The 26,381-nt window shown below is 38.4% G+C and overlaps 1 protein-coding gene and 1 pseudogene across 1 annotated transcript in view; both read left to right on the top strand.

The window, feature by feature from the left end:
* The window catches only part of LOC141444289 (uncharacterized), a gene marked incomplete in the record, with an annotated part of 49,990 nt that overhangs the window by 529 nt on the left and 23,080 nt on the right, over positions 1-26,381 (top strand). Inside the window, 2 exon segments of the mRNA XM_074109786.1 lie at positions 36-713; positions 1,428-1,512. Of these exon segments, the coding sequence (XP_073965887.1) occupies positions 36-713; positions 1,428-1,512 (763 nt within the window).
* On the top strand, positions 16,967-18,374 carry LOC141444291 (uncharacterized; annotated as a pseudogene).

Here is a 26,381-nt window from a genome sequence, read left to right as displayed (position 1 = left end):
AAATCAACCTCTTGTACAAACATTGAAATTTTCAGTTTTCAGAGGTAAACCAGCACAGAGTCTGTTCAGACTGCTTTATCACCGCTTCAGCAGCATTCAAGTTTTACCTCTCCGCCAAAAGAAGCCAAGAAATATTGAATTTTTACACAAATGAATTGCAACAAAACATGGATTTCATTGATACAGATTTGCAGAATTCCGAGGATTCCATTTGTATATCTTTACCTATGTTTATTCCTAGTACAGAACCTTATGACTATGATTTAGAAGGGCTAGCTCTCCAGAGTAGTAGAGAAAATGCAGACGATTTGTCTGATGATAGCACAGAATATAAACCACCATTATCTGTAAGTAAAACACCTGCGAATGAAGTAGCAAAAGTAGAAGTGAAAACTGAAATTGATGCAGATCAAATTGTCATTATTATGAATGAAGATGGGAGACCCTCATTCTTAAAGCAGGATGATGATGGCACATATATAGCAGTGACACCAAAAGATGAAATTAAATACATGAAAATGTTTGGATATGTAGACAAGAATCATGTGATCAGTGGAACTGTGGCAGATGACATTGAGAAAGTGAAACAGCGTCGCAAAAGAGGTCCAATGTCATATCTGTTTTGCAGTAAGTGCCCTGTCAAATACCGGTTTGTGGCTAAACTGAAAGAACATATGAAGACAGAGCACAATATCGATTTGTTTGTATGTCAGGTTAGTACAGCCTGTGGTACTTAACTGTAGCGATGATGATTGGAATGCTGCAAGTTAGATCCAGGGCAACCTTCACTGCACTCCTACTCTTATTTGATTGATTCAGGTGTAGAGTTTAAAGGTAAAATAGTGTAGTTCATTAAACAAATTCATTGCAGATGGAGTTGCAAGCAATAAAATAAAATGGCTAGTGAATAAATATAAATAAACATTGATATTATTTATCCGACTCTTTTTGTGTGACTGAGCTGTGCAGTGCATTAAACTTTTGTAATTTACACACTCAATACTATCAAATCCCATTGCATGACTTGCTCACACAATTTTTTTTTTTTTTTTTCATGCACTTGACACCAATTGACCTAGTCCCAAACTAAGCAAAGCTTGTACTATGGACACTAGGCAACGGATAAACATACTTATAAAGATAAATACATACTTAAATACATATTAAACATCCAAGACCCGAGAACAAACATTCATATTATTCATACAAATATCTGCACCGGCCGGGATTCAAACCTGGGACCTCAAGCTTCGTAGTCAGGTTCTCTTACCACTTAGCCATCCGGTCATCAAATACAGATACATATGTTATACATATAAAATTAAAAAAAAAATCTGTTCTTTGCTTAATTTCAACTAGTAATGCAAATTTGTATCTCTTAGTCTCATTGTAATATTACAATTACCCTCTGAATCTCAAATTTGCAGGTCTGCAAAGCAACAATGGAAGATGAGCAAGAATACACAAACCACCTTAAAACACACACAAACACGCACACATGCGCAATCTGCACATGTTTTGCCAACCATGCTCAAGATGGAAGCCTGAAGTCCAGAAGAGAAGCCGAGGGTCCCATGTCTGTGAGCTGTGCGGGTTGAAACACAACAGTGACAAGCATTGCTTACACGGCATGATAAGAGAATAGGTGTTATTATTGTGGGAAAATGTACAAGAGCAGCTTTGACACAAAAAAAGCATGAGTGCAGTTGCATGCAAGGTAAGTAGTTAGTATAAATGGGATTAAACTTTATTTATGGTAAGCAAACAAAGAACATTCCCCAACACAGTTTTGATGATACTGACAGAGAGTTGTCCCATTTGTTGTTGGAATGTGTTCGAAACTCAGACTTGAAAAGAAGAGTTCTTGGTGGTTTTTATAACTAATTCCAGATTTACCGGCGTATAGGCCACTAGCGGCAGAGGCAATAAGAGGTAGAAGAAGTTCCAGCGGTTGATAAGTGGCCTACACTCATAGAAGGTTCATCCGCGCCACAGTCATGAACCAGGTTTAGGTAATTGAGTTTAAAAAAATATAAAGGTGTTATATGTGTTAACTGTGGGGTATTTATGAAATACCTAAAAACGTATAAGCAAAAAAAAAACCTAGCTGATATTGGGTTGGTTGAAGCCTATTTTATAACTTTGATGAGATTTTTTGTATTTTAAATTTTTATGAAGCTACCAACGTAAATCAACCATCGATCATTGTGGTCATCATTTGATCAGTGACCCGATTGGATCGTTTTATTTTTAAATAAAAAAAACTTGGTTCTAGGCCACATGGAACTTTATCTACAATGAGTTTATCATGCAATGCAGATATTTACCAATCCGAGTTGTTATTTCACGATTGTATAGCGATTTTAACGAAAAATATGCGAAACTGTCAAATAGAATTTTGCTATCATATAAAAACACTTGCGCTATTTACCTAGTGCCAGCCCAAGAAGCGTGATTTTGACAATTAGACATTAATGACATTGTAATAAGAACCACGGACGCATCACGTGAATGACTCTATAATACCAAGTTTGTGGTCATTCTCATTGAATACGTCAAAATAAACGCCGTATGCTTAATCTTGAACCATACCAAACACTACGCTGATGACTTCCCTGCAAATGTTTGACTTATCTGACTGATATTTTTATTTGAATAGAAAATTTTATTTGAGGTGCAAAGTTCATATCGTCGCTCGGCAGGCAAAAGTACTAAAGCGACACTTTGGGCTAAAATGAGTTATGCATATCACCAGAATCAGCGAATTTTTCTGCATCGAACTGTCTAGGTTTCAAAGCGATTGGAGCAAAATTTAACTTTTTTTTGGCGCTTTAGTCTTTCAAAAAACGCTTAAATTTGGGAAGCAAATTACTTAATGCAGCATCACTTTCATTATTTTCATTTTAGTACTGTTACCTTTTTGCCATTTTTCGATTTACTGTCGTTCAGTCTTTTGCCATTTTTCTAGTTTGCAAATGTTGGACGTTTAGTATTTTGTGCAAAAAAAAAGAAAATACCTTTGTCACTTCAGTAATTATGCCCTCCCCGAGTTGAAGTTTTATACACCTTTAGTCGTTTGGTTGTATTGATAAGAATTAATTTATAAGAATTTAGCTATTTGTTCTTAAAAACTAAAACATACGTTTGGCATTTTAGCCATTTTAACATATACAAAAGCATACATTCAAACAGGATTAGCAAAAAAACTTCACGAAATATTATAGATTTGGTGAAATTAGTCATTACTCTTGACCTTTATCGTGTATTAAAAAAGTGTTTAGTATATATACGTAGTAAAATATCATTGCAATTCGATGTTTGGTATATAGAAACATCATATTTTCTTAAGATTTATAACTTTATTTATAAATTATAATGATTATTATTCCTTAAAACTTTAAGTTCTTTTTATGTTGCCAAAGGATAAAAGAAAATAGTATGTATGTATGTAAACTCTTAATTGTACAAAAGAAAAGAAACACAACACAATTGACAAACTTTGAGATACTTGTACAAAGGCGGACTTATCCCTTTAAGGGATCTCTCCCAGGCAACCTCAATAGTAAATCTATTTCAAAATTTTGTAGTTATAATTTTATCGCTACGGTTCTGTTTGCATCGAATAAAGATGATGTTCGGCCCTAAGTATTTGAAATTTAGAGTTAGAAGTTTTAATTTGTTTTTATTAATGTTACATAAATAGCTTAAGTTTAGTCCAGAAGGCCCCCTCGAGTTGTCCCTGGCGCAAAGGTAGCCATCAAACTGGCCGCATTACCACGTTTAATGGCGATAGACAATCTTTGCACCAGGGAACGAATCCGCGCGGGCGTGAGCGTGAGACCCCCTTTCCGTAATTCGACGTCCCACTTCCCGAATGTAAACAATCGCCTCAAACGCAAGAGGAACAAAATAATAGTGCCGAATAATTCTGCCGTTTTTTGACCGCAAAATCCACCGCGGATTGCCGCGGACTATTCAGCTGAGGTGCGAGGCGGCGAAAGTACTAACGCACGTAACGTCCGACAGCAAACACTTCCCGTTCTGCCATGGCACTAAAGTTAAGCCATCTGGCCTTTTGCTGTCGGTTCGACAGAGGACCGGAGGCTCCAGAACGCAGAGGATGTTGGCGGATATTAAAGCCCTCTTCAGTATGTCAAAGAGAGCGTAGTAGCGCGGAAATTTTCCTGAACACCGACAAGAACTCAACGCGTGAAATGGCCAGGGTGCGTACCGGTGGCTAGGTATAACAACTTTAGATATATTATTGGTAGATATAACTTTCAGTGGGTATAATGAATTATTGGTATAATCTGGAATACGTAATACTATTATAATAATAATGTGTTATGCCAAAAAAGTAGGTTAGGTTAGAACTGCGACCCTATCAAGAAACGAAACTGCCTGAAAACTAGGTTAGGTTAGAATTGCAACTCCAACGATTTCATAAAGAAAACTAAATTATATCTACACATTATACTACTAAATACTTATAGCATAATATTGTGAAATTATGTGTTATTTGTTATACCGATCATCTTAAGCCCTGATGGCCATTTGCTTCCACCATGGAGCCGCAGATGCATTTATGAGGCACACAAACATCGCAGCCCAGGCGGAGAGCTACTGCCACCCACAATGAGTCGTTGTCCAGAAGTATTTCCAAATAAGGAGCAAGCAAAGCCCATAACCACGCTCCCGCTTTGATTTTTGATACCGACTTCAGCCTGGCTAAATCCACCCTAGTGGCACACCCACCCACAAGTGCCAGAGCGTCTCTAGCCCCCACGTCATCCCAAACTCGTTATATCAGCGGAGCCCGAGGCAGCGACGCTATTAGGTGTCGAGCCGTCCACCTCGCCAGTGCACCATGCACAAACGGAATGGTAACCCGATGGGGTTTCATGAGAATTTTTAATTTTAAGAGACAAGGCCACTATAATAACTCCATGTGCTGATGCGAGGAAGACTGGCAAGCCCACATTCTCCACACGCCGCAAACTGAGACCAAACTTGAACATGGGACTTGGTTGAATTTAGTAGTGACGGGCAGGCTTCCTCCAGGTCGCATTCTGTCCTTAAGACTATAGAGTCCAAAGTATATGAGGCCGGTGTGTGGGGGCCGTTCGCCTGATGACTCGGTAGCACCTCCGGGTCTTGAGACGCTTGTGTTCGAAGCATCCTCCCGCGTCCCGCACGTTAAATTTCCCTCGGGAGCCGGATCGGTCCATTCAAGCCTTGCCGGTAAACTTGGAGGATGTGGTGCGAGCACTAGGGTCATTCCATAATGGGTCAGCCGTGGGCTTAGACGGAATTCGACCAGCTCATTTTCAGCTGGGTTTTGGAACACTGAGGTCACGATCCACAACACGCACTTTCGTCACGGAACCCGGAAATCCAGACTGTGTCGTCTTGAAGTAGGATCTCAAGAACGCGTCCAATACTGGCGAGAGGGATGTTCTGTTGGGCGAAGTGAAAAAATACATTCCCACCCTGTACCTTTTTTACACCAGGTCTATCATTCTCCTTCTAACCTTGTCTACGGCGATTCTCAAATTCTTTCGCAGGTGGGTGCGCAGTAGGGAGATCAGCTTGGACCGCTTACCTTCAGTCTTACTATTCATGAAGCACTGTCGTCTCGAAAATCACCTCTTAATATTTGGTATTTACTCGTAGATGATGGCACCTAAGGAGCCTAAGGTCGTAAAGCAGGACTTGGCTTTCCTTATCCCCCCCCCTTGAGAGGTATAGGACTGAAGGCGAATATGGGACAGATTTAACCCCGCCTGTTCTCCTTCTTTAACTTCTTTAAGGTCTTTCTTCCTGGTCTCAAAGGGCTTTTTACACGAGACCTTTACCCTCTTGGGTTCTTCTATTTTCCAAGAGGCCATTTCTAGTGCACTAGAGACCAGGAAGCGTCTATTTTGCTCGCCCAGGAACGTTTGAAGAGTATTAATACCCATCTCATCTTGACTCTGTTACGAATGTGTTTCGCAGTTCCAAAAATAACCTATTTTTTGAAAACCACTCCAATGGTTGTGTTCGGGTAAAACTTCTTCTTTTGACGTCACGTTGAGAGATACAAAGGAGACTGTATTGAACGTGTCCCTTGCGGATGAGCAATGGGTCCAAGCGTCCTTGCCCATATGTAACGGTGGTCTCGGTTTGCGGCGTACGGCGGATGTGGGCTTGCCAGCGTTCCTCGGATCGGCACATGGAGTTGGTGGCCTTATCTCTTAAATTTTTAAATCTCATAAAGGTTACCAATACCATTTCGTATGTGGATGATGCACTGGCGAGCCGAATGAGACTGGCGTCACTGCACGGGGCTCCGCAGATACAATGAGTTTGGGATGACGAGGGGGCTAGGGACGCTCTAGCACGGCCTGTGGGTGTAACCACTGGGGTGGGTTTGGCCAGGCTGAAGTCGGCATCAAAAGTCAAAGCGGGAACGTGGTTATAGGCGTTGCCTGTTCCTTATTTGGGAACAGTCTTGGACAACGACTCATTGCGGGTGGCAGTAGCTCTCCGCCTGGGCTGCGATGTTTGTGTGCCTCATAACTGCAGCTGCGGCTCCATGGTGGAACCGAATGGCCATCAGGGTGTGTTATGACCAGTATAACAACTTTAGATATACTTTCACTAGAATAAAAGATATTTGGCATAAATACCAGTAATTCATTATACCCCACTGAACGTTATATCGAACATAGGTTATATCACATATATTATACCATCAATCAGGCCTACGCGTCTGTTCCAGACGAATTTTGGCGTGTTGCCTGTGCACAACGTCTTTGGTGGCTGACTAGACCGATGCGAGAGCGACATGTCCGTCCACATCTCTGACAAGCGAAGTCTGCGGATGTTGGTGCAGAACGGCCTTGGTGTCGTTTCTGTCTCTTTTCAATAAGTGCATTGAGCCAGGCAAGCCTTCATCGCAATACTTGCGGCCCTCCAACACACGTCTGCACCAATCAGTGCATTTTTCCGCAAGCTTTTCTCAGTCTAGGTGGTCAATTTTGAAGACGGCCATATCTCACTTAGCGCAGTCCTTAAATCTCAGCAAAGGTCTCACGACGTTTCATTTGGCATTATACCATATTACTGTTAGGGGCTGTTTCACCATCCATTGATTAGCGTTAACCGACGGTTAAATGTGATGCCGTCTCCGTCTATTGAGTCTATTCGAACAAAACAAATAGAGACGGCATCACACCTAACCACCAGTTAACAGTAATCAATGGATGGTGAAACAGCCCCTTAGTATATTAATAGTTTGGTACAACAAGTACAACAAGTCCATGATACCGGAATAGTTAGATCATGAGAATATAACAAATGTTGTTGTACCAATAGTGCATTATATTTCTTAATCGTTATATAGACCAATAATATATCTAAAGTTGCTATAGCAACCATGACGCATGAGTTTGTTATTCAGGTTTCTTACTTATTAGGTACTAATAAGTACTATAATGTTGAATGAATGATTTATTTGCATAACATAGAAAAAAAAATGTTCTGAAGTTTTAGTTGAAATGCTAATTAAAGTTATTACCTACAGAATAAATTAAGGTATTTTACGTATTATTTCATCCTTAAACCTAAGCGTATGCTGTGTATATACACCAAAAATAGTAGGACATGATAATGATCAAAATAGCTCAAAAAATAATAGTGAAAAAAACCTTAATTGCATTTTGTTAGAAATCAGATGGTGCCTTTGTGATTAATTACCTTATAATATTAACAAAAGTCTAGTGTTAGTAACAGTTAACGTTAAGTTATTGAAATTTTAGCATAGATGATTAATATTTATTATAATTAATTAATATTATTTATATAATTTCTGTTCAGTAGGTACTTTGGAATATTTTTTCCCTTGCAATTTGGTAAATCAGCATTATGAACAGTTTGATAAGAAATAAAATGTGTGTTGTTAGTAAAAACATGCTAAATTTATTGAGACGTAAAATCACATAAGTTAATTTGAAATATGACGTTTGAGGTCAATTTTTACGTTTAGTCTTTTTGCCTGATTGCATTTGCTCGATGACTAGGGGACAATTTACTAAAGCGACACTTATCTCCTAAACCAGTGGATTTTGCTATGAATTATTAAAACCTTATTATAGTCTATTAAATTATGTGTCATATATTCCTGGAAATTTTAAAATTGGTTGTCTGGTTAAAAAGTTATGATTTTTTTTCGTAAAAAAAAAACTTTAAATCGCTCTCCTGTAAAGTTGACGAAGTGTCGCTTTAGTACTTTTGCCTGCCGAGCGACGATATGTTACTTTCACGCATTATAGCGGCAATCTAAATCTGAACCGCAAACATAATCATGTATGAAACCGACAATCGTTAGACCTTACAATGTTACTACACCCACATACATGCGATTTCTTGCTGGTGTTTTTGGGCAGCTGTTTAATACAATACGCATAAAGCCTATCTATTCCTAATAAAGGATTTTTTCCAAGTATCCCTGCATTTTTCTTGCACGGGGCAAAGCCACGGGCCTAAGCTAGTCCATAGATGAATTAACAGTGGCGTGCAGCTCAGGTAAAAGCGCCAGTATCTGGCTGCACCGGCAAGCAACAGGGTTTTTATTTTTTTTATTATGAGAGGGAGGCAAACGAGCAAGAGGGCCATCTGATGGAAATGACCAGCACTGCCCATGAGTACCAACTACTCAAGGAGTCATTGATCCGTTACCAGCCTTTTAAGAAAGTATAAGCCCAAAAGGGTCCCCAGATGTCACTGTTTTCCGTGAAAGTCTGTCTAATAAGGCATTTCTTATTCAACAACTTACACGAACTAGGTCACTTTTTGGTAAGTCGCGGTCCAGATAACTTAGGGAACAACTACCTAGTTCGCACATTGCTTCAGCAGGTATAAATACCGTAATTGAATCGTTGTATTGCAAGTGACTACGGTAACTCGTACTTGCGTCTGGATTGGAGCCAGAAACGCTCCCAGCGCCGCAAGGTTGTTGCCATGCTCGCTCGTGCATATACGAGTATTTGAACTCGCAAAACAACGAACTCTCTACCAAATGAAATTACTTAAATCTAATAGCACCTTCAACTGTTTTGAATCGGAATTAATTCTGATGACCGGATGGCCAAGTGGTTAGAGAACCTGACTACGAAGCTTGAGGTCTCGGATTCGATTCCTGGCCGGGGCAGATATTTGTATGAATAATACGAATGTTTGTTCTCGGGTCTTGGATCTTTAATATGTATTTAAGTATGTATTTATCTATATAAGTATGTTTATCCGTTGCCTAGTATCCATAGTACAAGCTTTGCTTAGTTTGGGACTAGGTCAATTGGTGTCAAGTGTACCCCGGCTCGCACCTTGAGTTTTTCGAAATTCATGTGCGGAATTACATTCGAAATTTACCACGAGCTTTGCGGTGAAGGAAAACATCGTGAGGAAACCTGCACAAACCTGCGAAGCAATTCAGTGGTGCGTGTGAAGTTCCCAATCCGCACTGGGCCCGCGTGGGAACTATGGCCCAAGCCCTCTTGTGCTGAGAGAGGCCTGTGCCCAGCAGCGGGACGTATATAGGCTGGGATGGGTCCCATGATGTTTATTATTTTATTATTTATTCTTTTAATTAAATTTGCAGTTTATTGTTTTTCCGCTTAGATTGTTTTAACGTGCCGAAGGGCAGCTGTTGCTTGTGTCCTATAAATAAGCCTTAAAATACCCGCAGGTTTAATTAGTCATTGTTTTTCAATTAAAACCGTCTGAAACATTCTGTGGAAGCATCTGAGTCAACAGGCGCTTTTGTGGTAAATTTTGTATGTTTAGTTTTGTAAATTTGTGATAATATGCGGTTAAGGAAAATGTGAACTAAATCTGCACACCGAAACACGCTGTTTACTTGCTCATTTAGAATTTAATCGGGAAACATTTTCCTTGTTTTTTTGTTTTAAAATTGCCGAATAAGCGGTTTGTGGTGAGGTCTAAATTTAAGCTCATCTGGTTTACTATAGATTTGTCTCTTCAATCGAGTCTAATGCGCATGTTACGCCTTGCTTACTTTGCATGGTGAATTGGTTCTATAAGTACAAACAATATCATTTTTTTTAAATTATTCTAGTTTCTTTTAGCTAACACGAATACGTTACTATTTTTTAAACCTATAATGAATACTGATTATTATTAAATTAATTATAAGACATAAATTTAAATACCTGTGTAGGGTGAATATTCAAACGATTTGACCGGTCGGTTAGACGTCGTACCATCCAACGTTTATCTACTTAGATTTAGCATTGGTATTGTCTTTGAGCCGTGGTGGCCTAGTGGTTTGACCTATCGCCTCTCAAGCAGAGGGTCGTGGGTTCAAACCCCGGCTCGCACCTTAGAGTTTTTCGAAATTCATGTGCGGAGTTACATTTGAAATTTACCACGAGCTTTGCGGTGAAGGAAAACATCGTGAGGAAACCTGCACAAACCTGCGAAGCAATTCAATGGTGTGTGTGAAGTTCCCAATCCGCACTGGGCCCGCGTGGGAACTATGGCCCAAGCCCTCTTGTTCTGAGAGGAGGCCTGTGCTCAGCAGTGGGACGTATATAGGCTGGATGATGATGATAATTGTCTTTAGTTTGCATAAAAATGTAACCCTGAGCATCATCCCTTTTAATAATTCTTGCTGAAACGGTAATGAGGTAAAAAAAGGCTCCGCAAAAACGCTATGTTTACTTTATAACAGTGTAATAATTTTCCATATTATTACTTATGTTAAGTATTTGGTTTAATGACTATCCCCCTTATTCATAAACGACAATCAAACCTATTTTAGTTAAAATGCCGCTAAAATTCGTTTGTCCTTATCTGTCACTTCGACATTTGTATTTGTTAGAAAGGGACAAAGCATTTGTTAGTTAACATAGGCTTGTTAAGTTTTATGAATAAGGGGGTATATCTTTAACCCATTCATGATGGAGTAGTCAAGCAGGTTTAACAATTAGATTACCATCTAAACGTGTTTGTATTTTCATTGTATGTAACTAACCTCTATGGATTCTGTCCGAAATAAATGGCATATTATTATTATTATTATTAAACGTGTTTTTAGTTTCTTAAACTATTTTTTACAAAAACTTCTCACTCTCCAGCTACATCTGCCGCGCCGGCACGACCCGCCGCTGGATGTGCCACGGGTTCCTGGCGTCCCGCGACTCCGGCGAGCGTCTCTCGCACGCGGTGGGATGCGCGTTCGCAGCCTGCCTCGAACGCAAGCAGCGACGGGATAAGGAATGCGCCGTGTCTATGAGCATCGACGCCGCGAGCCATGCGTTCACGAGGCAGGGCTCTTTCAGGAAATCAAGTGAGTACTTTGTGGATACTGTAATGTAAGTTGGTTTGGGGAAATGTGTTCAGGCAATGGTTATGGTTAGAAACATTGGAGCTGTCTAGGACCTAGACTCTAGGTGGTCAAAAATATCTAAACGCGCACTTAGGGTGAGGCCAAACGAAAGTATTTTTTGAGCTGTGTGTCACGTAATTTTGGTTTCATACAAAAGTCCTATTATGCAAAACTCATTTAGCGTCGCCATGTTACACAAACTGCACTTTTGGATAAAACCGAATGTAGCAGAAATTACGCGACCGAAAATAATATTTATGCGACGCATAAATAAATAAAAAAACAAATGTTTTTGAGCACCTAGTTAGCTCTGTTTATGAATTCGACTGTACAATGTGGCTAGGATAGGCTGAAAGCATGGTTGTAACCAAAGACGCAACCAATTAATTATTGAAAACATTCAGCTTAAGAGATGCAATGGTGTATTTGATTAACTAGACATCCAAATAAATAAATAGATAAAAACAGATAAAAAAAACACATATCAGCAATAACTCAAATTTCGGGTATCTAAATTTTTCTTTATGAATTTTTACTTTTTACTTATTTTAGCGGTGCCATTGAAGCATTAATTCAACCTTTAATAATGTTATTATTGTTCTTAAGCATCCATGTCCGTCGAGACTCGTAAGTTATTCAAAGTAGAATGTAGATTTTTCACGCGGAGAAATCAGACTGTTAATTGTTTGTTCTCAAATACATTAACGATTTGAAGAGAGACTTGTTCCGAAATTACGGAGTAAACAAGTCCTACGCCCACGGTGGTACGTGTTGTTTGCGGGTTCGCGAAGTAACTAAGTAGCACAGAGTTTAGTTTGTTAGTTAAACTCCAAGAGTTAAGCACATAGTGTGTTAGTGTGTACGGTTAGCAGCCAAAGTAAGGATGCAAAACAGGTGCTCAAAGAAATATCGTAATTTGAAATTGCTGCGTTAAATGTTACAACATCCCTAGCAGTGGCGTGGTGTTCTAACAACTCTATTCCCATCGGGTTGTCTGACTTTATTAGATGACGTCAGGGATGATAGGCATGTTAAAGGTGTCTACACTAACTGTGCGACATACCTAATTCTCGCTTCTCTCATATGTCGGGTTGCCTAATTAAAATGTTTACTCGGCGCTTCTGATCCCTAATATCATTTCGTAGAGCAAGTTTATTCAATGATAAAAAAAATAGGAATGTTTTGTCTAACTTGAAAAGGATCCATTCTATGTATTCATATATTTTTTGGAAAACACAAACTACTGTGTTTACTGTGATTGCCTTTTCTTAATCAGCGAAAGTTCCCACAACCAAGCCTAGCAAAACCACGGCCATATTTTGTTTGTCCTCAAAATATGTTAATTTCAGTTCACCGCGGACGCGACCTTAATCGATATAGCAGGTTTAAGTCTCGCTGAAGAGACAATATCACAATACAAAACGCTTTGTAAATAATGGATGTTTTCGATGTCGTGTTTAGTCGTCACTTTCGATGCTGGTTGTACGTTCATAAATTAGCGAATGTTACGTTTGTATTTAGTGAAAGTAGAAAACTTACACCTGGTCATCTAACTAGGAACAAAGATTACGGCTTGAATTACACCAATTGAGAATGTTAGCTGTGATATTTTTTTATAATTATTAAATCTACTATCGCAAACAATGGATGCATATTAAAAATGGTATTACTTTTACGACAATATTGATACAAATTGAATGTTAGGCGCAAAATATACCGAAAGATACATTAATCGCATGATTCGGATAAACTTTAGTACATTCTAATTTAAACAAAGCTTTGGGTATATCACATTAGGCTCTTAGAGCGGTAGTACTGCCTCAGCACGAAATCTAGAAAAAACTAGGATAGCTTTCTAGTCTACATGGTTTTCAGCAGATATCTAACAGTGTATTGCGTTTTACAGCGATGTCCCAAGATTTTGACCAGTGGAAGGAATTGGAAGAAGATGCATATTTTAATAAATTAGGTAGAAAACAAAAAAAATAATCTTTTGCATGGAAGTAGTTTTTTGAAATTCATCTGTAACTGAATAATCCATTTTGAAATGCAGATCAACTTTGAATAAATCATAATAGTTTAGTGTGTGCTGTGCATCAATAGCAGTGTGATATTAAAAGATATGCGAATCTTTTTATTCAAATTAACCGAATTGCGATTACTAAACTATGAAGCTTGTTGGTCTTAATTCAAAATTTCATTCTAACTAGTCTTTTATTTAGCTATTACGTAACATAAGTCACGGATCATTACCACATTACTTAGCAATGACTGGTCAAACAAAATCCATACAAATAATATATTCAGACGATCTGTGTTGAGTCTGCCAAATTGCCGTTGAATACAAGTTCAACTTTTGACTTACAATAGAAATGGTATTTCCAGTGCAGTCATAACGCATGCCGTCTGAATTCCGCATCTACTCATATAGGTATTACAAATAATTTAAGCAGTGTGTGTAGTAAATTACCATCGTTTTGATACACTATAGAACGATATCTATTACACCCTCTCTTTTGTTAATCTTTGGATAATTAGTATATTACGGCAGCATATTGTTCCCAAATTAATTGTTTTACCTCAATTATGTTTACCTAGAATATCAGAAGATCTTTTAAATTACATTAGGCATAGCTACCACCAGTGTAGAAACTATTCAAATCCATACTAATATTATAAATGCGAAAGTGTGTTTGTATGTCTGTGTGTTTGTCCGTCTATCACGCCGTAACGGAGCGACGGATCGACGTGATTTTTGGCATAGAGGTAGTTTATGGGCCCGAGAGTGACATAGGCTACTTTTTATCCCGGAAAAATGCACAGTTCCCGAAGGAACAGCGCGCGATAACCGAATACCACGCGGGCGGAGCAGAGGCCAAAGGTAGTAAGAAATAAATCAAAATTAAATTGTGTGGTGAGACTAGTGCCTTATTCTTGATTTAATTTTCTGAGAAATAGTTTTTACAAAAGCGATATATTGTCTGCTGATAAAAATATGTGTACTTAACCCTTACATAAAACAGTTAACATACCTGAAATTAGAGATTATCATAGAGCTGCATGAAGGGATTTTTCGAAACTCCTACGCACTAGGTTACTAAAGCTACGTACTCACTATGCCGCGAACTACGCGGTTTTAGGTCGCCGTCTCATTGTCATGCGATACTTTGAAGGGAGACTGTGCGTTTAAACCACGCTGTGAACCGCATAGTGCGTACGTATCCTAAGGCTAGTTAGTTTTAATTACTGCATGCTAACGCTATAGTACATAAATAGTAGATTGTACAACGAGAGCATAAAACGAGCCATTTTACCCAAGACGTTCATATAGCAGATATAGGTGGATAGACACGTCGAGGGGAAAATGGGTTTAATGCTCGAGTTTTACACTCTGATTTTCACTTAGATTGTGAGGAAATGAAATAGCAACAGTGGAAACAATAAACACAACAACAACAATAACAATAATTCACTTTCTGTGAATGTACCTTGTATTTTTATGCATTATTATGATAATTCTTTTTTTTTAATTTTACTGATTTATTTCGATTGATTTGATTGATTTTTAGTTTTATATAAATTAACAATTAATTAAAACATATGTAGAAACTTTTTTGTTTGTGGCTGTTGACACCTGATTACCTTGGTCTTAGACGAAGATTTTATTTTATGCACTAGAGCAGTGATGGGCAAAGTAAGGCCCGCCGACGTTCCTTCGAAGTGAATAGTACCTACCAATATGGCCCGCGATTATAATATAATTTCATTATTTGGCAAAAATATGAAAAAAGTATAAAATAGAACGGTGTAATCTCTAAAATATCTGTAACTTTCTGGCCCCCCATGACGAAAGTTTGACCACTACTGCACTAGAGCAAAAAAAGTGATTTTATGTCGCCTAGATACAGCATAAACACGAACTTTACGAACATGCGAAGTGAAAAACTTTTGTTTTTGTAGCGATAACATCTCGGCGCGTGTCGGAGGCGGACACGCCGCCGCTGCCCGCGCTGCCGGCGCCGGCGGCCGCGCCGCGCCCTACGCCGCACAACCCGTTCGCGGTGGAGCGCCCGCACGCCGCGCCGCACCTGCTCGAGCGGCAGGGCTCCTTCCGGGGCTTCGCGCATCTCAATAACAGGTCAATAATTACGCAGCGCTTCTAGGGCAGGCGTTTTCAACCTTTTGGTTTTAACGCAGACTTCGTTCATCAAAGTTTCACGACACAACAGTAAAAAATAGGCAAGTGCGAGTCGGACTGGCGCGTAGAGGGTTCCGTACAGTATACCCATAATATGTACATATAACATAACGGACAGCGGCGGCTTATTAATAGGGTCTCGTTGACACCTTTAGGTACGAATTGCAAACGCCACGCATCAGTTGTTTTCGTACTATTTTTTTAATTAAACTTATTCGTGATTTCAATGCAGCATACAGTTCTCAGCAATCGCGGCACACTGGTTAAAAACGTCTGAGACGCTTCGGAGATGATTCGCTTGATGTCAAGCACGTAAATATCATCATCATTCAGCCGTAGGACGTCCGCCGTTATAGGCCGGGCCCACTTGCTTCGGTTTGAAGCGGCCTACATCTACCGAGAACGCGCGCTGTAACCAGAGGCCTTGTTGTCTTAACACACTTGCACACCATCGTTTTCATCATTTCATTCTGTCATACGGTACAAGATGAGGGTAGAGAGAGATGGTGAATGCGATTGCGAACATCAGAGCGTTAGACAATACAGCCACAGGTCATCCGTCCGTCTTGTTAGTATATTATCAAGCAAAAATCCACCACAAAACTCTAGCTTTTACTAGCTACAATTAAAAAAAAATTGGAGCGATTTGAATATAGAAATTACAATCATTGCATAAATTACCTACATATCATAGTGTACATACAATATCTTCAAAGTGCGGCCACATGCAGTCGCCCGTCGCTCGTTTGCACCGATAAATCTGAATGTGATTTTGAATTTCCCGCGACTCAAAAAAGTAGCGTAAAGTCGCCGCGTCGAGCAGCAGCGTCAAGATGGCTGCTTGCGGGAATGATCTTGGTCTTGGAAGCTGATTTCTTAATCTCATTTAGTAGCAGTCGTGGCAGTGGTACAAATAAAAGAAATTGGAGTGAATGAAAAAAAAAGTGTATTTGCCGAAATTGAAGCGGTTTTTTTTTCAGCGATAAAGCTCAACATTTTCAGCTTTATCGCTATGACCATATTTGACGCTGGAAACGGGCATCGAGCGACTTGCATGTGTCCGCACCTTCAAACGTTTCCTATAAAGGATGATTTCCCGTTTCCAGTTCTCCGTTCAAGCGGCAGATGTCCTTGCGCATCAGCGAGCTGCCTTCCAACTTGGAGCGCACGCGCGCCGGGCTGGGCTCGCCGCCGCGCGCGCCGCCCACGCTGCCCACGCAGCCCGCCCACTCTGCCAACGCCGCTCAGCCTGCCCAGCCCTCCCCGTTCGCGAATGTTACGCCGCAGCCCGACACATTTGCACAGGTGAGAATTAAATCTGAATTTAATCGTGAATTTATTTCAACGCAGGTTAAGGGTCTCCCACATCTATCGACGTGGAATCTGCTTTAGCCGACCAAAAAACGCTTTATATCCACGCAATAAGAGCGAAAAAGACGTCTTCCCGTTGGTAAACGTCGTTTCGCGTCGCCTGCTTTTATTGCGTGGACATGAGATTTTTGATCAGCTAAAGCCGAGTCCGCGTCGCGTCGATGGTTGTGGGAGACCCTTACAAAAGGTTAGTTTTGCGCTTGCCCGTATTCTGTATTGCATTACACCGGTATAAGACTATTGTATGCCAGTCGTATTTTTATATTTTACTATTGCGCATCGCGATTAGACGTGTCGAATATTCTTTAAAATTAATAAATAATCACTTTGCTGAGTCGTGACCTTGTTTACCGATACGTAATCTGTGTCATACTGTGCTTAGTGTGTTCTTTGAAATGTTTTCTAAAGTGTAATAATACTTAGAAGTTATATAAAAATGGAAAATAGTCCTTTCAACCGGAGTGCGAGGACCGCTCGCACTCCCCGAGTACGCCCGCCCCTGGGCCTGCAGCGCCCAGTCAGGACGATGACGACATGCCCGAAGTTATCTCAACTCCTGAACTGTCGAACTGGATGTCGTCAATTGAACAGTGCCTCAACGAGGTGTGCTCTATCGCATCCGAAGGGAAATTGAATGCAGAACAGAAATTGCGCATTAATAACTTGTGCCGGAAAGTAGCTCACGGTACATCTCAAATGGCAGTTCATTATCAGTCTGTGAAACTGAGAACCGTCCAAGCCCACTCTTCTATTCAGACCCTCAAAAGCCAACTTGATTTATCCCAGCGGCTCCAGGACCTGAAGATGAGCATTGATCAGTCGTCGAAACCTACTACAGATCTATCCCAGCGCCTCAAGCATACTATAGAGGAGTCATCAAAACCGGCTCTGGGAACTTCTTTTGCTGACATGGTCAAAAAAGGTACCAATAACTTCATCCAGCCAACGAATTTCAATTCAGTGGTCATTTAACAAGTGGGAATAACAAGGAAAAGTCAAGTGAAGAGACAAAATCCCTGGTCCAAAAGCTTATCTGCTCTGAACAGATGAAACTCCAAGTGAGAGGCCTTCGCAAGACAAAGAACGGCGGTGTAATTATCAGCACCGATACTAAGGAGGACATCATGAAGCTTAAGCAGTCAGTACAGCTTACGAACTCAGGCCTTACGATTGATGATCCTCATAAACTTACGTAAAAGAGGTTGTTATAGGCGTGCCCGTATCTATGCAGGAGAAAGAAGTCTTTACCTGTCTTTACCATCAAAATGTTTTTACTGTGTTTTTGTTGTGATGTAGTGTGTTTTTCTTGTCAATAAATGTTGTGAGTTTGAGTTTTGAGTTTGAAAATCTAGCAGATAAACTTCTAAATACCAGTCTCGAATCGTTCTTAAGCTCTATCAAGCTTAGCCATAAGTCGGACAAAAAGACGCTGATACTTGTATTTACGAAATTGAAGTAACTGCATCAATACGTAAAACACTGGTCACGAAAGACAGGGTCTTTGTGAATTGGTCATCTTGCCCTGTAAGAGATTTTACTCTGGTCACAAGATGCTACACGTGTCAGCAGTATGGGCATGCGGCCAAATCATGTCGGGATTCTGCCTACACCTGCGGCCACTGTGGCAACCAAGGTCACGCAATAAAAGAATGCCCAAAGAAAACTGAGGATCCTAAGTGTGCGACCTGCATACACTATAAGATACCTTGTGGTCATAGTACAGGTGCTGCGGACTTAAATTTGCTAATCTAACAAGTTCCATATACCGTGTACATTGTTTATTTACTATGTGATTATTTTAGTTTGTAAATATGATCGTTAGCCTGAGATACAGGGTTCACTTAGTAACCTTAGTTCAGGCACACGTGTTACGTAGATTTTATCAAAAGATTGTATTTTTTAAATTGTACTGCATTTTTTCTGAATAAATAATAATAATTATTATTATTATATTTTTAGCTTGTCAAGAAAGGAGTTGAGTCCCAATTTTCTGTATCTATAAAATGACTAACTGATTGACAGACAACGCAAATCCTAAACCACTGGAACTAGAGACTTGTAATTAGGAATACAGATACACACCACCTTTTATATACCTTTTTGTATTTCCTTTTGAACAATAAAGTATGAACAAACAAACGAACAAACATATTCCTTGCGGGTCAATAGGGGTGCACTAAAGCAGGAGGTTGAAAATGTATTTTCAACGTCAAAGAGGGCTAGCCAATTTTTTATTCTTCCACGGGATCGAACTCATGCAAATTGTTCAAAATATCGCAACAATAACCACAGCGAGCAGCATCACTAATTATTGCACTGTCATCATTGCAGCCGAGCACCGCCGAAGACCCTGTGGCGGCGATGTGCCAGCAGCTGTCGCTGGGACTGCGTCAGCTGGCCGAGGAGCCGGTGCCGGTGGCGCCGGTGCCGCTGCCGGCCGGCGCGCCGCACCCGGACGCGTGGCTGGGCCGCGTGGCGCGCGCGCCGCCGCTCGCCGCCACCGCGCGCGCGCAATCCTTCGCCGGACACGTCTCCACCAACCCCTTCCTCACCCCCACGCCGGCACCCATGTAGATGGCGAGCGACGGTAACAACTCCACCTCCGATGACGACCTAGAGTTACGTCTATTCCCGAAGATGAAGAAGAAACCGACTGTGGTCCGAAAATAACCGAGCTTCGGAGCTTTTTGAGAATGAGCGGGAGAACATATCTTACGGCTGATTATGTCCCACGTGAGACATTGCGATTGGGAAAGAACGAAGCTGACAACCTTGATTGATATTTAGTAATGTTGTTATTATAACATAATTATATTGGTTGTAGTAGTCTCAGCTTGCACTTCTTCGGAACACGAAGTGTAGTGCCAGCTTAATGAGGTCGATAATTGTAGTTTCTGTTTGCCAGATGGAATTTCATTCGTCAACCGCGAAACCCGTGAACAATTAAATTGTTTGTATAGAGAGACAACAAGATAAGGTCTGATAGACTATGACACTGATAAGAGCTTAATTTCTTCTCATGTTACATAAAAAAAACAGACAATGATCAAGTTACAGAATTCCATGTTCCTTTTCTATTCGGGGACATTTTTTATATCGTGGGAAAATACGTGAAGTACTTAATTTTCAATATCCTAATTACTTAAAGAGGGAACTGTTGGTGATTTTATGAGATCAAACGCCAATCTAGTCCCAGGGTCTGGCACCCGATGACGAAACATGTAAGTTGATTGTTATAGATTATAAAAAAAGAGTAGACGGGCTGATTCTAAAGAAGTTAAGTTAAATAAATAAAGGCGTATAAATATGAAGTCTTAGATTGTTACAAATGAACAGACTGTTGCTGGCTTGAGTTAACATCAACGTGAAATGCTCAATTCGTCTGATTAAAGACGTTATGTGTAGCACAGTATTATCGTAATCGTTATAACTATGATATCCTCTATAAATATATTGACTGTTGAATGTTGCCCGCACTCTTATATCGAATCAAACGCTTAGTAAGAACGACAAGTTGTATGTTGGTGCTGATTGTCTTCTATCGTAAGTAAGTGTTTTGATGTCACCAAATTATCAGATCTATGCACGCCTAAATTGGCTTATTAACGAAATTGTACGCTGTCGGTGTTTTGTCTACTTAAAATATGAAGTGATATATTAGTAGGATAATTGATAAATCTGACTCGCCTGGCCCGGTCAGGTATGATGCAGGTTCCTTCGTCGATGTATAAGACTAGTTCGTGATATTTTTATATTATAAAAATGTACTCAAGCGAATCTAGCGACTGTTTAGGGCTCGCGCGGTGGAGCTGCAGCCGCTCGCAAACCTGAGTCTGAAGCAATATATCCTATATCGCCCATTAATGAGTGTAGTTAATAACTGTAGTCCTTCTGGGTACTTGACACCACATAGGAGACCAATGCGTTTCACTTGTGACTATGCGAATGTTGTACTTAATTCTTTACATAGTATATCGCACTGTGCTTTTGCGCCGCACACTATTTGGATATAATTATATTCGTACAATACGTAAGTTAGAACTAGTTCGCGTTATATTCGTCCATGGACAGTATTATATAGAGCCGGGTGCGTTGTTCCAGCCACGGCGCAACAAACAACACGAACAATGCAGTATTTATCTGTAATCATAATCAGACTTATTTATAATAGGGTTTTGGATATTTTTTAGTTTTTTTTTTGTAAATATTTGTAAATTTGTAGAACCTTTACTTTTTATAGTTCGTGAATCTATTTAATAGGTGCGAGGTTATGCGAGATTTCCCGCCGTGCTGTACGGCCGGATTGTAATTTATGCTTCAGTAACAACTTCGAAATACTTAAACAAGAATTTGTGTACTTACGTGTTATGTCTTGATTATTTTTAATGTTATTCTGTTATTTTTTATTTTTGTATTGTTCTTACTTGACCATAATTAAGGTTTACAAGAAAGTCATCTTCCCAAGGAATTTTATCATTCATTAGAAAGATTAATGTCACCACAATTTAGCTATTTTATTACATTAATGTTCCATTTGAGTTTAGTTGAAAGTTCATAAAATGAACAGTTTTTAGTTTGCTTACCGGTTTAGCCTTCAAGAAATTTAAGTATGTATTTAGTTCAAAAGTATATCCATACAAATTAACGACCAGTTCCAAGAAGCCATCTAATTGAGGAGCGAAAAGGCTGCTCCGAAGATGGACCTCCTGGACACTTAACACTAATGGCCCGTGCATTGTGCGCTAAAACTAGCTCTGCCGCGTCTACTAATTACTGTAATGCACTGACGTATCGACCCATGACAGTGGCGAAAGCAATGGACAGTGAAAGTGTTAACTAATTCAGTAACAGTGCCCATACATTCCAGGTTGTCTTTTGACAAAGTTGCCTTCTTTTTTAACAATAGCATTAGGTATCGTAAAGGCATATCACTAACAAACTTTGCATAGTTTTTTTACTGACATTTCGCGAGCTAAAATGATTTTATAATAAAATAAAAAGTTAGTACTTAAATAATCCTTAGATAAAACAAACACTACTCAGTAGATTCGATTAAGACCTTATAATTTGCCAGCCACAGTATGGTTTTGCCATATCAACTGTGACTATCCGTGTTAGTTATTATGTATGTATCTATACATAATATTGTGATATATAAATTATGAGATGTCATACGTAGTACAAGCACTCAAATAATCCAACGGCACCGTATTTTATGTCTAATTGCACGCTGTTGCATATAAAATAAGTACATAAAATATGTATTAACACCCGACATGGCTCATAGCTTAAAAAAAAATGTGAATCCTATTTTCATGACCATGTATTTACAATAAAGAAATTCACTTACTCTTGGAAAAATTGTACTAATCGTTGTTTCGAAATTTGTTGAATGGTTTGTATATTCTACAGTGACTTTTATCATTGTCTAAAAGCATGTAAATATCAGCACACAATGTAGATATTTTAGATACCTAATGAGAGTTCAAATATTATGAAGAATAAATATTATGTTTAGTTGAAATATTGTTGTTTATTTTAGCTCCTTTTTCCTCAGTCTTGCACCGTCTGACGTTACAAATAAACAGAAAGTAAATAGAATAAAATAAAAATCAATTAATTGCTTGCTGTACCACTTTATTCATTTATACATGAATACATTAGTTAACGGCATAAACTTCAGTGCCTACGTACTACCTAAACAACGTTACTATATATTGTCTGTAAATTTATTTTTCTATACAATACTACGAGTACGCTTACGATATTGTATCTAAATGCGAGACCATAACTACGGTTTAATATCATTGAACAAGCTGTTCTTGCACGCACAATCTAAAGAATTCTTTTCTGCTCATTAATACTTTAACTTTTTACAAATATAGAAAGCTACCATTGAAACATTAACGACATTTTAAATTAAAAACATTACTGTAGGTATACCTAGTGCCATCCACGAAGACGCGTGATTTTGTCAAAATTAGACATTAAACATTGTAATAAGAACCACGGCACGCGTCATCGTGAATGACTCTACCTATAGTATATTATATTGACATTCATTTCATTCAAGCTATTTGTGTTACTGATGTTATGACATTGACGTGAATAAATTACGATAATATGAAGACTTCTAATTCATTGCTTGGTTCAGACAGGACGAACTTGAAAAATAAATGTAATATGGTATACTTTTAGGAATGTGTAAAACATTTACGTGGAATATCTATCAAACGAAACAGTGCTAAGTTATGCCTACAATGCAAAACACAAAGTAACACAACAACACGTGCATACATATGTGACTAGACAATATAAATAAATAATCAAAATAATAAATTTCACAAATTGGATGTTCTGCGTAAACCAACATCCAAAATATATTGTACTAAAATTAATATATATATATAACTGTTGACGTTCTCAGCGAGGCATGTAATTTACATTCAAACAAAAAGAATTCACAACATGTTTCAAAACGAATTCATCCAAAAAAAAACTTCTAAATAAATCGACCTAAAATTCCAAAAGATACTAAAGTTGAGATCTAATTTAAATATAGGAATCGTATGTAAATAATTCAATCCACGTTTCTCTTATCTTACTAATACTGATGTAGAGTGATTTAATAATTATATCAAAAGCACCACATAAAGTAAACAAATAATTAATTCGATTTAATATCAATTATCAATAACTTATAAGTGATAACATGAGTTGATTTAATTAGACATGGAAATTAACTATATGACCAAATAGAAGATATAAACTTTGTTATTTATTTTTTGTCATAGGTACATACAAATGTTTTACCGCTGCTCTGGAAACATCGAGTCCACTCCACTATCATGATATTATTTTCTATCAAAAGAACAGCACATGACCTTTTCTGCATTTAAGCTAACGCCAGACAGTTGCATATCTAAAGAACCGAATACATCGCAGCAAATAAGAAATTGGTTTTTTTTTTTATTCGACTGGATGGCAAACGAGCAAGTGGGTCTCCTGATGGTAATAGTTAAATTTATTTTAAGAAATGAAAATTATGTCAAAAATTTAAGAAATCGCAAAACGTGAATTTATAAGAAAATATAAAGTAAAAAAAATAATAGTCACAAGTATAATTATATATATCAACAATAGACTATAGTGATTGTATTGAAATATTATTTTAAATTTTCCGTTAAGTAAATCAATATTTATAGTTGAATAATTTAAAATTCTTTAACTTTCACAGCCTGCACTAATATTAATAAAATAAAACAGGAATTGACCGGAAAATATAGATTTTATAATAGGTATTAATGTCCGATTGCCTGACAAAGATCCAGTCTACTTTTGTAATTACGCATAATTGATTAAGCACTGCTAAAATAAAGGGGTAAACTTGCATTTCCTGGGGCAACTGTCTTGCCTTAGCATGGTTAGTCAGCTAGCATTGTGGGACATAAATAATATTAAATAACATATCTTAGTAAGACAACAAAGTCTATATCAATCGTCAGAAATACCGATATTTTATGTGAAATGTCATATTTACGAATACATAAAATATCACTAACAAAGATCGAGTCTAAACATCCATTGAATATGTAAGTATTACAATTTATTTAAATTTAGAACTGTGTACGTTTATATTCGAAAAAAGGGAAATATAATAGATTATTGAGTAATAATTTGGGTTAAACTTATAATTTGACTAGATTACAGTAATTATAATTCATGTAAAATTACTTATTTTCTTTATTTTGTCCATAATATTTTGTTTTCTAAGCAATCAGCTCTTAATTTAAGGAATTAAAGTATTTTACGTCTTGAGAAATTTACACCTGTCTATGAATTTCTCTGGAGCGATTTAATGGGTCCCATGAGAAATAATCCCACATTTATTAAATTATTTTCGAGTCTGAAATACACATGAAATAATAGTACCGTATCATTTTAGACAAAACAGATAAATTTTGTCATTTCACGCACACTGTGCCGTAGCAACATAAATATATGTTTAATTAACATAATGTTGACATGTAGAATTGTTCATTCTGCTGCAGTATTTAAATAAATACTTGCTCAAACATTTACACTTAAAAGCCTTAATAAAAAATTATCACTGTCTTCTTATCTACGTAGCGCATAATCATTTTGATTCCAAGCAAATATGACAATACAAGTTGTTATAAATAATGGATTTGCTGTTTGTTCCTTTGCGTCATTAGATACGGGGTCTGGATCATGAACCTAGAGAGATACAATAAGTTATTAATAAAACTGAAACTCTTTAAAAAAGGTACAAGTACAAATGTGCACGTTGCGGAAAGTTTTCAAAAAGTTCGAAAGTTCTTGGAAATTTCTGGAAATTAGGAATTTAAATTAAACTGAACACTAAGGTCGTGTATACATATTTTTATAACTTTGACCGTATCGATATCTTTATAGTTAACTGTACAAGCAAGGGGCAAAAGAAGGCTTAAAGATTCTTGTATTTCTTTATTTTATGATTTGGCCAAAGAATCTACCAAGTGTGATTGGACTCGAGCATCCAGTTTCGTACAAGTTTAAAATAAGTTAAGCCATTTTTTGTTATTTATGAATTTGCGGATTTTTCATTAAAGCACTAGGCTCTCAAGCAATGTAAGTTTTTGCCACATTTCATAAATTTATGTCAACGGAAAATACCCTAAAGGTTTTCGTTATATGAATATACTATTACTGGAAGCCGTTTCGGCTGATGTATTATTTAAAAATAAAGGTAACAAATTGTGCTGTATGTTTCCCAAAACAATCCTACTTATATAATATTATAAATAAAGTTTGTGAGTGTGTGTGTACCTATGTTTGCTACTCCTTGAAACTAAAACGGCTGGACGGTTTGGACAAAATTTGGTATCTAGATAGTTGAACATTCGGAATAACACTGAAGCTACTTTTATCCCGATATTCTCACGGGATAGGAATAAAATCTCGAAATAACAACCGTTGGGCTTAGAGCTATGAAATTTGTCATGGTTGTTTTTAATGCAACGTCAATGAAAACCACGATTTTTTTTTCGGGAATTCCCACGGTATTTTTGTAAAACCCTGATTTTTTATTAAACTTTAGCTAATGATCGCTGGTAAAGAGTCGATAAGCAGTCGCTATGTCAGGTCAAAAGTTCAACCAAAACACCGGTTTCTGACGGTAAGTCGCACCTTTGGGCTACTGCTTGGCGTGTATGGCGTCGTGGCAGCGCTGGCAGACGCGCACGGGGCGCAGCGCGCGCAGCCGGCGCACGGGCGCCTCGTAGCGCGAACAGCGCCCGCAGAACACCGCGCCGCACTCGCGGCAGTGGTGCCGACGCTCCAGTGCCGTGAAACGGACCTGCCGTAAGCGCCCAACAATATTACTATACTAGGGCCATTACAAACGCGCGAACTGACTTATAAATC

Source organism: Choristoneura fumiferana, chromosome 29, assembly GCF_025370935.1.
Source record: "Choristoneura fumiferana chromosome 29, NRCan_CFum_1, whole genome shotgun sequence".
Taxonomy (NCBI): Eukaryota; Metazoa; Arthropoda; class Insecta; order Lepidoptera; family Tortricidae; genus Choristoneura; species Choristoneura fumiferana.
This window is presented reverse-complemented; position numbering and strand designations above follow the sequence as displayed.